The sequence below is a fragment of the Camellia sinensis genome, chromosome 5, assembly GCF_055761805.1.
Source record: "Camellia sinensis isolate YWXY chromosome 5, ASM5576180v1, whole genome shotgun sequence".
Lineage (NCBI taxonomy): Eukaryota > Viridiplantae > Streptophyta > Magnoliopsida > Ericales > Theaceae > Camellia > Camellia sinensis.
Window position 1 is genome coordinate 151467505 of NC_138965.1, and position 12644 is coordinate 151480148.

General features: G+C 34.8%; 1 protein-coding gene across 2 annotated transcripts; it reads right to left on the bottom strand.

Moving 5' to 3' along the window:
* Positions 1-3042: 3042 nt before the first annotated feature.
* On the bottom strand, positions 3043-11795 carry LOC114313129 (JmjC domain protein JMJ24). Of its 2 annotated transcripts, none has more exons than XM_082870158.1 (14): positions 11542-11795; positions 9951-10523; positions 8901-9043; positions 8724-8823; positions 8447-8579; positions 8296-8350; positions 6886-7570; positions 6365-6694; positions 5345-5773; positions 5165-5237; positions 4641-4726; positions 4341-4460; positions 4111-4181; positions 3043-3450 (listed from the first exon to the last, which is right to left on the bottom strand). In XM_082870158.1, the coding sequence occupies exons 2-14, from the start codon at positions 10455-10457 to the stop codon at positions 3351-3353; spliced, it is 2832 nt and encodes a 943-aa protein (XP_082726284.1). In that variant the 5' UTR covers positions 10458-10523; positions 11542-11795; the 3' UTR covers positions 3043-3350. The 2 variants fall into 2 exon arrangements, with proteins under 2 accessions (XP_082726284.1, XP_082726283.1); XM_082870157.1 differs by having other exon boundaries at positions 4111-4196; positions 11542-11794.
* Between the last annotated feature and the right edge of the window lie 849 nt (positions 11796-12644).

Below are 12644 nucleotides of genomic sequence, written 5' to 3' on the forward strand. Positions count from 1 at the left end.
ATCTCAAGTTGAAATCTTAGTATGTTTCATTAATTGAGATTTGTCGGATCTACGTGGAATGGACGTTTGGTGTGGATTGTAAGATTAGTTGATAAATACGTAAACTGATTCAGACATCCGACTATCATAAAAAGTTATAACTTAATTGAATAAACATAATACAGGCGCATAGAGAATAAGACAATTGAATAATTCAAGTGGGTAAAAATTATCGAGAATGACTCATTTTATAATTCAAATATTTTAATTTTTTCAAACATAATTCCTAAACAAATTTGTTTTTTTTTTTTTTTTTTATATCAAATGTTTTCATAATAGCATTTTCCATGACGACTTGGAAGGCCTCTTTTGGCAAAGAGGTAAAAAGTAATGTTTTGACTTCTAATTTTTTGTGGATCAAATTATTCGACCTCTAATGTTTATATCAATTTTTTGTAGATCACTTCTAAAAAGTCATTTATTTATATCAAATTTATAAAAGGGAATGTCATGAATTTTAAGAAGGAAAAACTCGAAAATGAAATTCAACCGTAAATAGGGCAAGAAATTCAAGTAAACTATACTTTTTATATTTAACCACGATTACATTTGAATTTAGTGCATAAATTTAGTCAAACCAATTTTTCTTATCGTAGGGGCATGTGGCATCAATGGCATATTTTAAAGTTTTCTTTTATTTTTTATTTTTGGGTCAACATTCTAAGTAGTTAGATTTTTAATTTGTTAATAAAACTTTAGTGTACTACTTAAAGGGTCACCCATAGAAAATATTAAGTAGGCCTACACCGACATAAAATTCAATTATCTGACTTTTCTATTTTGCCATATCCCTATCTCCAAAATATATATATATATATTTTTGTTCCTGGCCAAAATGATGAGAAAACTTCCATAGCAATTTCTTATCACAAATTTTGTTCCTTACTTTTCAATTTCTTATTCTTACTTAAAAAATTGAAAGTTAGAACAAAATTATTTTTGTTACTTTATTAATTTTAAGTTATCACTACTCCACATCACCTAATTAATAATAATTTTTACAGCCAAATTAACGTTTCTCTTTCTTATGTAATTATTATTATTATATGTAATTATCTATTCATTACGTAAAAATTATTTGTTCCTAAAAAAAATTATATAACATTATTTAAAAATTTTAACTTATCATAAATTTCTTAACCCCTAATTTCTGAAACCATAACCCTCATTTCTGATTTCACATTCATCAATTCAAAACCCTAATTCAAAACCAAAACCCTCATTTCTGATTTCGCATTCAATACAAAACCATAACCCTCATTTTCTTATTTCAAACATAATATTTAAATTTTGCTAAACAGATGCAACATTCAACAAATTTCACATTGAACAAAAATCTGATTTCACATTCAATACAAATCTGATTTCACATTCTACAGATTTCACAATTATAAACAGATTTAAGATAAATATAAACCATTCAACATTCACATTCAACAGATTTCTAAACAGCTTTCACAAATATAAACCCTAACCCTAACCCTAACCCTAACCCTAACCCTAACCCTAACCCTAATTTAAGATTTCACATTGAACAGATTATCTATAATTAAAATTCAACAAATTATCTATAATTAAACACATTCAACAAATTCAACAACAAATTATCTATAGCAAAAGATTTCACATTCAACAGATTATCTATAATTAAAATTCAACAAATTATCTATAATTAAACAAATTCAACAAATTATCTATAATTAAAATTCAACACATTCAACAAATTATCTATACTTAAAATTTCACAAATATAAACCGTAATCCTAATTTATTATTTCTGATTTCACAACATTTTATTCACGAATATAAACCCTAACCCTAACCCTACATTCATGAACCCTAACCCTAATTTATTCACAAATATAAACCCTAACCCTAACCCCACATTCATGAACCATAAACCCTAACCCTAACCCCACATTCATGAACCCTAACCCTAATTTATTCACAAATATAAACCCTAACCCTAACCCCACATTCATGAACCCTAACCCTAATTTATTCACATTTTCACAAACACAAATATATTCACAAATATAAACTCTAATCCTAATTTATTCACAGTAAAGTAGATGATAGAAGCCATACCCACGAGAGAGAGAGACAGTACTGAATCAATCAGAGGGAGCTCGAGAGAGAGAGAGAGAGTAGCGAGCTCCAGAGAGAGAGAGAACAGAGAATAAAGAGCAAGAGAGAGACAACAGAGGGCGAGAGGAGAAAGCGAGAATGCAAAACACGGGGCTGGGGGGGTTTAAATAGAAGTTCTAAAATCGTGGTTGTGAACCACGATTTCACTTAAAGAAAAAAAATTTGCCCTAAACTCGTGGTTATGAACAGCGAGTTCAGAAGAAATCTACTTTTTGATGAACTCGTGTTTTGAAAAAGCGAATTCATCATGAAATCGTGCTTGTAAAAAGCGAGTTCAAAGGAAAAAAATTTAATTAAACTCGCGTTTCGTAACCGCGAATTCTTAATCAAACTCGCTTTTGGTAACAGCGAGTTTCAAATTTGACAGGTTTCAGGCGACAGGAGTGGAAAAGTGTTGAACTCGCGATTGTGAACCGCGAGTTAGCTCATTTTGGGAATTCTTTCAAAACTAGGCTTAGTTTGAGAATTCCTTTATTATTTTGGCTTATTTAGGGAAATGGCCCTGAAATTTCAACTTCAAGATACGATTTTATTATGAAATCACATTTTCAACAATGTTATTTCATTTTATACTTATATTTTTTAAAAAGTCAAAATAATTTAAATAGTTTGAAAAGTAATTTACTTAAATGAACAATTTAATTTTTTAGAATATTTTTTAGGGAAAGAAAAAAAAAAAACTCAACCAACCCCAGTGCTACCAATAAACTCAACACCAAACAGGCCCCCATTTAATTGCTACCATTGGATTGTCAAGATTAAGCTCACAAGATCATTTCCCTCCTCTCTTTATCACATCATTTCACACCTTAACCAAACATAATACAACTAATCTTGTGGACATATATAATCTCATAGTATTTAATCCCCTTTAAATTAATTCAAAAATCAAACGAGGCCCAAAGGAAGGTGCAAGAAGAGTACATAATCTTCTAATTTACCCACTATTTTAATACAAAACTCATAATAGCTAATTCTACCTAATTTTATTTTTTTCTAATCTTAGCCCCAAATTCATCCATCCAAATGCAACCTAAATTCATCTAAAAAAATTCCATGATTTTTTTTTTTAGACGAGAGAAATCATAGTCTCAAAATAGACAGCTTGATATTTAGAAGCACAAATTATAAAAATCAAATCCTCTTCACTTCTGTACAGCAACTCAGACACACGTAATCTGTCTTCGCTTGACCATCTTCTCTAAATTCTCAGAAACCATTGCAGTCAAATTAGGATCCTCGAATCCAAGCTCCATGCCAAGTCTGCAGCAGAAATGTGACCAAAGAAGCTTTTTACTAACATACCAAACAAGAGGGGAAGATTAATGAATACAAATCAAATAACAAGCATTCATGTATCTATAGAAAAGCAAAGGGCAACATGGAAGAATGTCTAACAGCTTCTATTTTAAACTTGTTTGGAAAATTGTTTCTAAACACTGTTTTCAAGATAATTTTCTGAAAATAACCCATATTTCAGGAAACACTAAGTTATTTTCATTCCTTTTCAAAATTTGTTTACATACAAATGAAATCGATGGTTGCCTTCGAACTTTTTATTATTTTTGTTTCCAAAAACGAAAAAACAGAACATTGAAAATGAAAATTGTACCAAACAGGTAATGGTTTTCAAACTCAACGCCATATTGGCAAAGCAGTTACTGCCACTACTAGGCCACAAGACCACTGGTCAAATGACAATTTTAATGTTTCCTTCATAAGAGGAAAAATAAACATAAATAGTAAGTCTTGAAACCTGAAAGACAAGCATAAATACTAAAGCTGTGTTTGGATATTAGATTTGTGGAGGGAAAAAAATAAAATAAAATAAAATAATTAACTTCTACTTCATTTCTCTTTTCCCTTTCCTCCACAAATCCAAGATCCAAACTCAGCCCCAGAGTAAGGCTCCTATTTGCTTACTTTGGGTCGAGCACCAACTTCTGGACGTCCTTAATTGCTGAACTTGCAGCATATAGTGAGATCTTTCCGACCTGCATCAAAACCCACTTAGAAACTAAGAAAATTCAGTGACATAAACAGGGCCATAAAGCTAATCGACATAGAAGAAATGAAAGAAGAGAAAAGGGGCTGAAGAGGAAGAAAAAATATTAGCGAGAAGGAAATGGAAGACTGCATTTCCTTCGCCTCACCTCCAACATTTGAAGCTTCGCATCATGGTCATTTGGAAGACTGCGTATTTCCTCAGCCAACCTCACAGCCTCATCCAGACTTTCAGGAGATAAAAAATCAAGCCCCAATTGTACAGTGGACTGCAAATTTACAAAGAACAAAATAGAAAGGCAGAAATAGCTACAATTAACTTTCACAATAATAACCATTTTACACAAAAATGCATATATTTTTATGGACTTTGATTGATTTTATTCTCTTTCTTTTTTGTAGTTAAATCTCCACCATCGAAGCCCCTACATGTTTCAACTTTTACTCACCTGAAGATTCCTCACTTGGAAAGGACATCCAGCAGGGATAAATACAGCTTGTCCCAAATGCTGTTCAAATGACCATGGCTCTATCCCTGAAAGGATAAAACTTTATTTGAATTTGACTTTGTTGTATCAAAAAAACACATATCCAGTCGTGAATCAGCAATTAGTACAATTCCAGTATCTCTGACTTTAGATCCAGTGATCCTTGGCCTTGAGAATTAGCATTTATTTAATTTCCAGTATTTTTGTTATTCAACACTATTGATACAAGGCCAAAGAATACTGATTCAATTCTCAGGGCCCAAATTATAAGCATCACACCTTTCAAGATGCTCTTAAGGGTTGTCACAAGTAGTCCAACCTGAAGAACCAAGTTTGGCCAATTATACTTTTCAAACAAAACCAGTTTGCAAAAACATCTAAACCAACATTACCGCCTGGGCACATGCTATGTGTTGGACAAATGCTGTTTAAATAAAGAAGTCAGACTACTAATCCTTAAAATTGTAATTGATAGCTTCCCTTACCAAATTCTTCCTTCAGTTTTCTTTTATGATGCCTGTTAAGGAATATTTCCGCATTATATAGAGGGCGTGTTGCCTGGGATACAAAGAGTATAATCAGCACATGCACCAAAATACAAATCAACAATGCAGAGAGAAGAAATTTGGAATCTTGAGTTACTAAAAACAAGCAGTTAAACTTACACACTCATTTAGTAGATTTTCAGGCTTCCCAATGTCCTTCCAGTGAACTCTCAAATACTCAATCAGTTTTGGAACATCCTGCCGACGAAAGACATCCCAAAGTGCTCCTCGATGAGTATTTTGAGATATATCTCCACTAGCCATGTTCAAGTCTTCATAATCAACAGTTTTCTCTTCAAGAGTTGTAGTTTTAATTCCTTGATCCTCCATTCTCTCATCCTTATTTGCATCTATCTCAGCCTCATAATCATTCTGTCTATCCTGTACACCAACTGATAATTTAGGTGACCCTCCCTCATCTAGACTAATATGTGGACCTGTTGGTGATTCTTTTGTCTCAGCTCCCTCAAGGGCTTTTTGTAACTTCTCAATCTTTGTCCTCTGCCAACCTTTCAGCTTTACTTCAGAAGTATGCACCAAAAGGTATACCTGACCAGACCATAGTGAATGAGATGGTTATCCAAATTATTCCACCACTTTGCAAAATCACTTTAAATAAGAAAAACCCACCAAAAGGGAAAAAATACACAAACATTCCATTCTGGGGTACTGAACTAAAGATACCACATTTCAGGGGTTGAATTCCCACCTATTTCATTTGTTCAATTGCAATAACACTCAAACATAGCAGTCAATGAATCTTTCAATATTCAAAATGGTGATATGTTTGTTTGGTACAAAATTCTGCTCCTCAGATTGTTTCTTAGAATGTGCAAGTTTGAAACTCAATACTATGATAAATTCGTAATGTACATATATGATACTAAAAAAAGACTATTCAAGGTTCTAGCTCAAAAAGATAAAATATTCAATATTTAAACCAAAATAATGTTAGGACTGCATGTCCTCGTAGACAAAGGAAGAACAAGGACAGACAACAATAAGAAAGCAAAGCATACATGAAGGAAGAAATTATAAAACTACAAGTAAATTTATCATATTAGATGCAATGATCAAGGGAAGATATTTCTCGAAGTACAATGGAAGTAGCTCACTTAGAAAGGAGAACAAGGACCTCACCATGTCACGCATACTGAAATGGAGATTGTCCACTGAATCACCTCTCCCAAGTTCCTCATACATCCCATAAGAAACAAAAATCTTAGGGCCAACATCATTTTGCAAGGAATAATGAGGCAATTTCGCAGCAACATTCAAGAGACCCCACTTGGAATGGATGTACTCAAGCAATGGCAGTTTACTAATAAAGTCAGGTCTTTGATACAACAAAAACTCTTCAGACGCACTGGGAGAAGGCCAATCCTTCAACTTTAACATTTGTGGCCAGCCATTTTCATGGATTCGACCCTCTGAGTATCCCTTGATGAACTGACCAAGCTCAATATTAACCTGCCACCACATCAAGCAGTGATAATCAGGGCATTTGGTATGAAATAACAACAAATTAGCAACCGAACAATATGAAAAACAGACATAATAAATGAGATCCATAATTAATAGACAGATAATATATATATATAAAAACAATCATAGGTCAGTTTTATCTATTCCATAATTGGGAGTTTGAATTTGAAGCCTACCTCAGAACAGTCTAAGCAATCTATAGCCTTCACAATTCTGTCATCATCTTTCGTTTTCTCCTCTGTTGTCTCTCGAATCCCTCTCCATATAACCATGGGATCCCAGCTTGACATTGATGAGCCATCAAAAACCTCCTTAACAATAACAGGTTCACCCCAGAGCCAATGCTTTCTAAAATCTCGAACCCCTTCAACTTTTATATCTTCAGAAGTTGGACAATACAAGAAATTATCATGGCTGTTCTCTCTATGTGCATATTGGCAGAGCCTAGAGTTAAATCCAGTTTCTTGTGGACTCTCACCATCATTAACCTTACAGCCACTAACCATTTCCTCCGAATTTTTTACCAGTTTTGCAACCCAATTCATCTTAAAGATTCGTTTTAAGGTCATTGACAGGCAACCACAACCGCCGTACTCCTTTGGTGGGCACGGAATACTTCCATTGCTGTTGGATTTCCAATTGGGGAACTTGTCTAATAACTTCAACCTAAGTTTAGATGGTTTAACTTGCTCTGACACGGTTGTTTTGCAATCAGTTCTCCCAGCAATCTGATTTTCTACCTCTCCTTTGATACCAAGCATAGATGCTTCCCTAAGATCTTGGCAGCAGCTAAGACACAGATCATAAGAGCAATTCGCACAGTGCCGGTGATAATCAATAATGGGTATCCTACAAGAATCGCTGCAGGAAAAAACATATCCATAAACCATATGTCATAAGTGCACATGATACTTCTAAACCTTCTAACAAATTAGGCCCCAGCAAGAAGGCACAAAATCAACTAGATCTTCATCATGCAAAATATAAAAATAAAGACAAAAAACAAAAAAGAACAAAATTCTAAAATCAAGTGATCATGACAAACAAGAGCGCATAGGTAAAACCCATATTATTGTCTGAGATTCAGATTCTATGCAGAAACACAATTAAATGCAAAGACAACTGCTTGGAATGGCGTTACTGAGTGTTTCGACAGGTGGTAAGCTCACTTCTATTAAAATACAATTGCTAGTCTTCCTACATATTTTATGCCCCTCTTCACCATTCCAGCTTCCGTGGCTGAGAGATTGGAAAAGATGCAGAAGAATTTCTTATCGCGCGAGCTTGAAGACAAGTTCAAGTATCACCTAAGAAGACACAGATACGATATAATACAGACACACCAACACATCAATTTTCAAAAAACAACCAAGATACGACATATTTTTGGTGAGGGGCTATAGTAGTGTTTTTGCACACTGTATAAATCTAGTGTACGTGAGTGCACCCACTAGGTGCTTTTTAATACATGATTAACTTACCAAACCAAACCAAGGCTTGTATTCCGAATTCCAATCAAGTGGGGTTTAATACATTTTTAACTTATCAAAAATAATGCATATAGCAAATATATGTTGTGAGAGTACCAGCACATCTGCTCATCTGCGTTCAATTTTGTCCTGGGAAGATCTATCTCATTTCCTGGAGAGAATGTATAGAAGGTCATCTCATTGTGAATGTAACATGTAGATAAACCTTTAAACACCAATATGCTATTGGAAAATCAAATCTTCTCACCTCGAAGCTTTCTTTCCAGCTCCACTTCAAGGCACTGTTCATGATGAATCTGCTTAACTACAGGAAGGACTGACGACAAGAGGCAATGAAGATACTGCAACTTGTCCTGGACAGGAATCTCCCGTATACGTACCTGTTATGTTACACAACAATTTCGTGATAATTCTTCACACAATTTCTACAATTCATTAGACAAATTAAAAATATATCTTTCACAAAATTAAAGAAAGTTAAACAATGCATTCAACAGAAGCCCCTTCTGAAAATAAATGAATACCTTTATCAAATTATCTCTCCGTAAGCAGACCTTGCAATTACAAGTACCACGGCATGCAGGACAAACCCTCCGGTTCTCTTCAAACGGGATATCAGAGTACCTAATAAATGACACACATATAGTTACCCAATTGCCGGTTTGGAAAATGTTTATTTTTTACTGAATTATTAATCTCACCAAGTAGAGATGCAGCTATCACAGTATCCTCTCCTGTCACATCTAAGGCACCAAAAAATACTGTCATTATCATTCCGCTGACACTGATGGCAAGTTTGTCCAACAGTATCGTCAGAGGAATCCGAGCTTCCATCTGAGGTTTCCTGAAAAGAAAGAGCTCGTTTTGGAAGACAGAAAACAAAAATGAAGAGAAGAATGCCTATCAGTGTGTTGACAGGACTATTAGCCAGGCCCACCTAAAATCACTTGCCGCAATTAGCAGCAATCTGATCATCATGGAAATCCAATCCTAGGAATCGATATTTCGATAAAAAAGTTAGAAGTATGGATTCCATGACCTTACGATCATAATGATTTCGAGCCCACACAGTTTTACAAATTAGAGCATTCCAGACTTCGCTGCTTGCTTTTGGTTATTCTCACTTGTCTTGAACCCCCAGACTTCCCCCTATCCCTATTGAATCTTATGATCATAACTTCACTGAAAGTACAATTGGAAATACAAATGCTACTGGAATTAAATGACTAGTAACCAATGCAGGGGAATGATCACATATTTCTAAGGCCCATCCAGCTAGAAAAACTGAAAGAATAAAATCACGGAGTTCTTTTGTTGTTTTGGCATCAATGAGAAAAGGATGTTAATAGGCATATTGTTGTTCTCAAGAAGGATTCTTCAAATGTAACTGCATAGTACCATAAGATGACAACTGATCCTTGAAGGTTCCCTAGTGCACAATTGAAAGAGATGTGTGCCCTTTTCTAGTGTTGAAAGGTTAGCTAATAGCAACAAATAAGTATCGAAGAACAAAAGAACATAGTAAAACTTTTTGTTAGCGAATCAATCATCATTAGCAAAAAAGCATTCAGATGTGTGTCTTCTTGAATGCATTTTCTTAGAGTACACCCTTTCAGTTGCCTCTCAGATAGTTTTACACTGCTCTCAAACAATCTTTTACCAGTGACATAATGGTGATATTTGATAATGACAATGATAACAATAGCATCAATAATAGAAATATTATGTTAAAATATAACAATCCAACTCACCATCATAGCACTAGCATCAAAGACTTTTTGTGATTTGTTTTCAGATGGCTCGACATAAGGAGGTGGTGTCTTGTATGACCTGACATTGTCTTCATATTGCATCCCATCAATTTGTAGATCTTCACTTCTCGTTGAAGGTGTTTCAGGTGAATGATGAACCTTGTTTTTTGGTATTTTTTCCTTGTGTTTTTTCCGCGAGACTGAAACAGGGTAATCCTCGTCTTTTGCATTAATAAGTGGCATATCCATATCATCACTCTTACTCTCCAAAAAGATATCACTCTCACCCAAAGATTTTCTCTTGGCTTTCTTTAGACTGGCTCTCAATGCAGAATTTGCAGCTCTTTTCTTCGCTTGGATATAGTGCTTCTCACAAACTGTTTTATCAGGCATCGACATGGCAGTACATCTCCACTGTTTCCCATCAGACCTCTTGCAACGCAAATCATCCGGAATCCCAATATTATCATCACCACCCCCACTGGTTGATCGTGGATGATCCGTCATAATTATGTTTTTAATGGCAGCCTAACATGTGCAAAAAAAAATATATACTACAAGTCTACAATCAAGCTGCAAGTGGGAAAACCCAAAACATTACAAGCCAAGACATAACAATCAAAGGTAAGTTCTAATCAACAAACACCAGGTGCTTAACAAATAAGAAACGTAAAACCAGATAACTGTGGCAAATCTCCAAGAAACACACGGGTTGCACACACAACTAGCAGAGAGGGGGTTGAAAAACTATGCAACAGATATGCATCTTTTCATAAATATGAACCTACAAGCCTCCATATGTTACATGGACTCTTCAAAATAAATCAAATAATCATGTTAGACATCCCACACTTAGTCAAAGGTGTGGGATATGTGTCCAATACTTTCCATTGGATACTTCTTATATATTTGTATTTAACCCTGTATCATTATAAGTATATGTTGTTGTATAATTGTTTTACGAAATAAGTAAAATTCATTTTTGACACTGTATATTACATGTGAAACAATTTTATCTCACATAACAAATTAAAAATAAAAAATTATGACCTTTTTATGCCGAGTCCACATACCCATAAATTTGAGGTTTGATACCTCCCGACACCCCGTACCCAAAGTCCATGTAACATAGTCCTCATCTACTCATTTATCAATGCAATGAGATGATATGATGATCTTTCCCAGTTATATGAAGCAAACTGATATCATGAATAGGAGATGTGTGTAAAAACACAATTCTTGAACCCAAATTCAATTGGCTAATATAAAAATCATGAATTTCCTCCAAACCAAATTAATCCTACACAATTAAATGAGGTTGGCTACATAAATTCTTTTTTCTGCTCCATCAAGTGCTATATGCTTGTAATTTCCTTAAAAAAATTATTAAAAAAAATTATTTGTAGAAACATAATTAATTACCATTGAAGGGTTTGCTGTGGTCACTGCGCAAATATATTGTGAAAATAGATGCAAAAAATTAACTAATTCTGACAAAACTTGTGATTCAACAACTAATTTAATCAATAACAATAACAACCATTGACATAGCTTGTTGCGCGCGCGCGCGCACACACACACACACACAGACCTGGAAGTGAGTGAATGTTGTGGAGATCGCCGGCGAAGAGAGCGAGAGGGGTTTGGTAGGAGAGGTCGATTACTTAGCTTTCCACCATTGACGGTGAACTGTGTTGGACACAAGATTTGAACCCTCAATCTTTGCGGAGACGACACGGATCGATTCGAAACAAACTCACAAACAGAGCGGTTCAATTGCCAAGTCCGGTTCGCTTCGTGAAACAGTGACGCCCATTTGGCCGCGAAAGTTCAATAAATTATTGAAAAATGCTTGGGAGCACTAATTAGTGCTCCCACTAATTAGGTGGCAGTGGGTCCCGTCATTAATGATGTGATGTTTTGGTCTTGGAGTTGTGTTTTTTTTTTTTTTTTTACTTTTTTAATGCATTAGTGCTATTAGTGATGATGTTTTTAGTGGGATGAATCATTGTTGTAAATTATTAGGCCGAACATTTGTGATTTGTGAATGAAGACGGTAAATGATTTTAATAAAAAAGATTAAAATATTTTTATATTTTTGTCATTTATTTAAAAGGTAAAGTATATTTTAATTTATTGTATTTTATTTTATATGTGATTTATCTTTTTGAAATTTAAGCATTAGTATGTGTACGGGAAAGAAATAAGTATTCTCGTATAATCCTGTTGATCAAGTCTGCACTTCTCCGTATGACGTCGCTTTACTCTCTGAAAACACAAACGTGAGCTAGCCGGCGGATGTGTGCCGGATACCTCTCCGATGCGTAAGTCAGCAAAATAGACAAATAGACAAACAGACAAAAGCTCTGTCTATTCGAGAATCAAAGTTGGGTTACCTCTCCATAGGTGATGTTATGAGCTTTTATAGGTTCCATGTGGCACAATCCTAATAGGACTTTTACTCCTCTATGTAGAGCCCTCCTAGGAATCACATTCCTGAAAGATAATGTTTATCCTTCAAAACCATCCTCACTGCTTGAACCAAGTGAGATGATTTTACCATGGTCGGACTCCAATATGACTGAGGTAAGCATGGCTATGCTGAGCCGCAGAGTAGACCAAACTATAGCAAGTTTGGTTCTTCCTTTCACTGCTCTTACCCCGGTTCCTCCTGCACAAACCCTGGCGTGATTA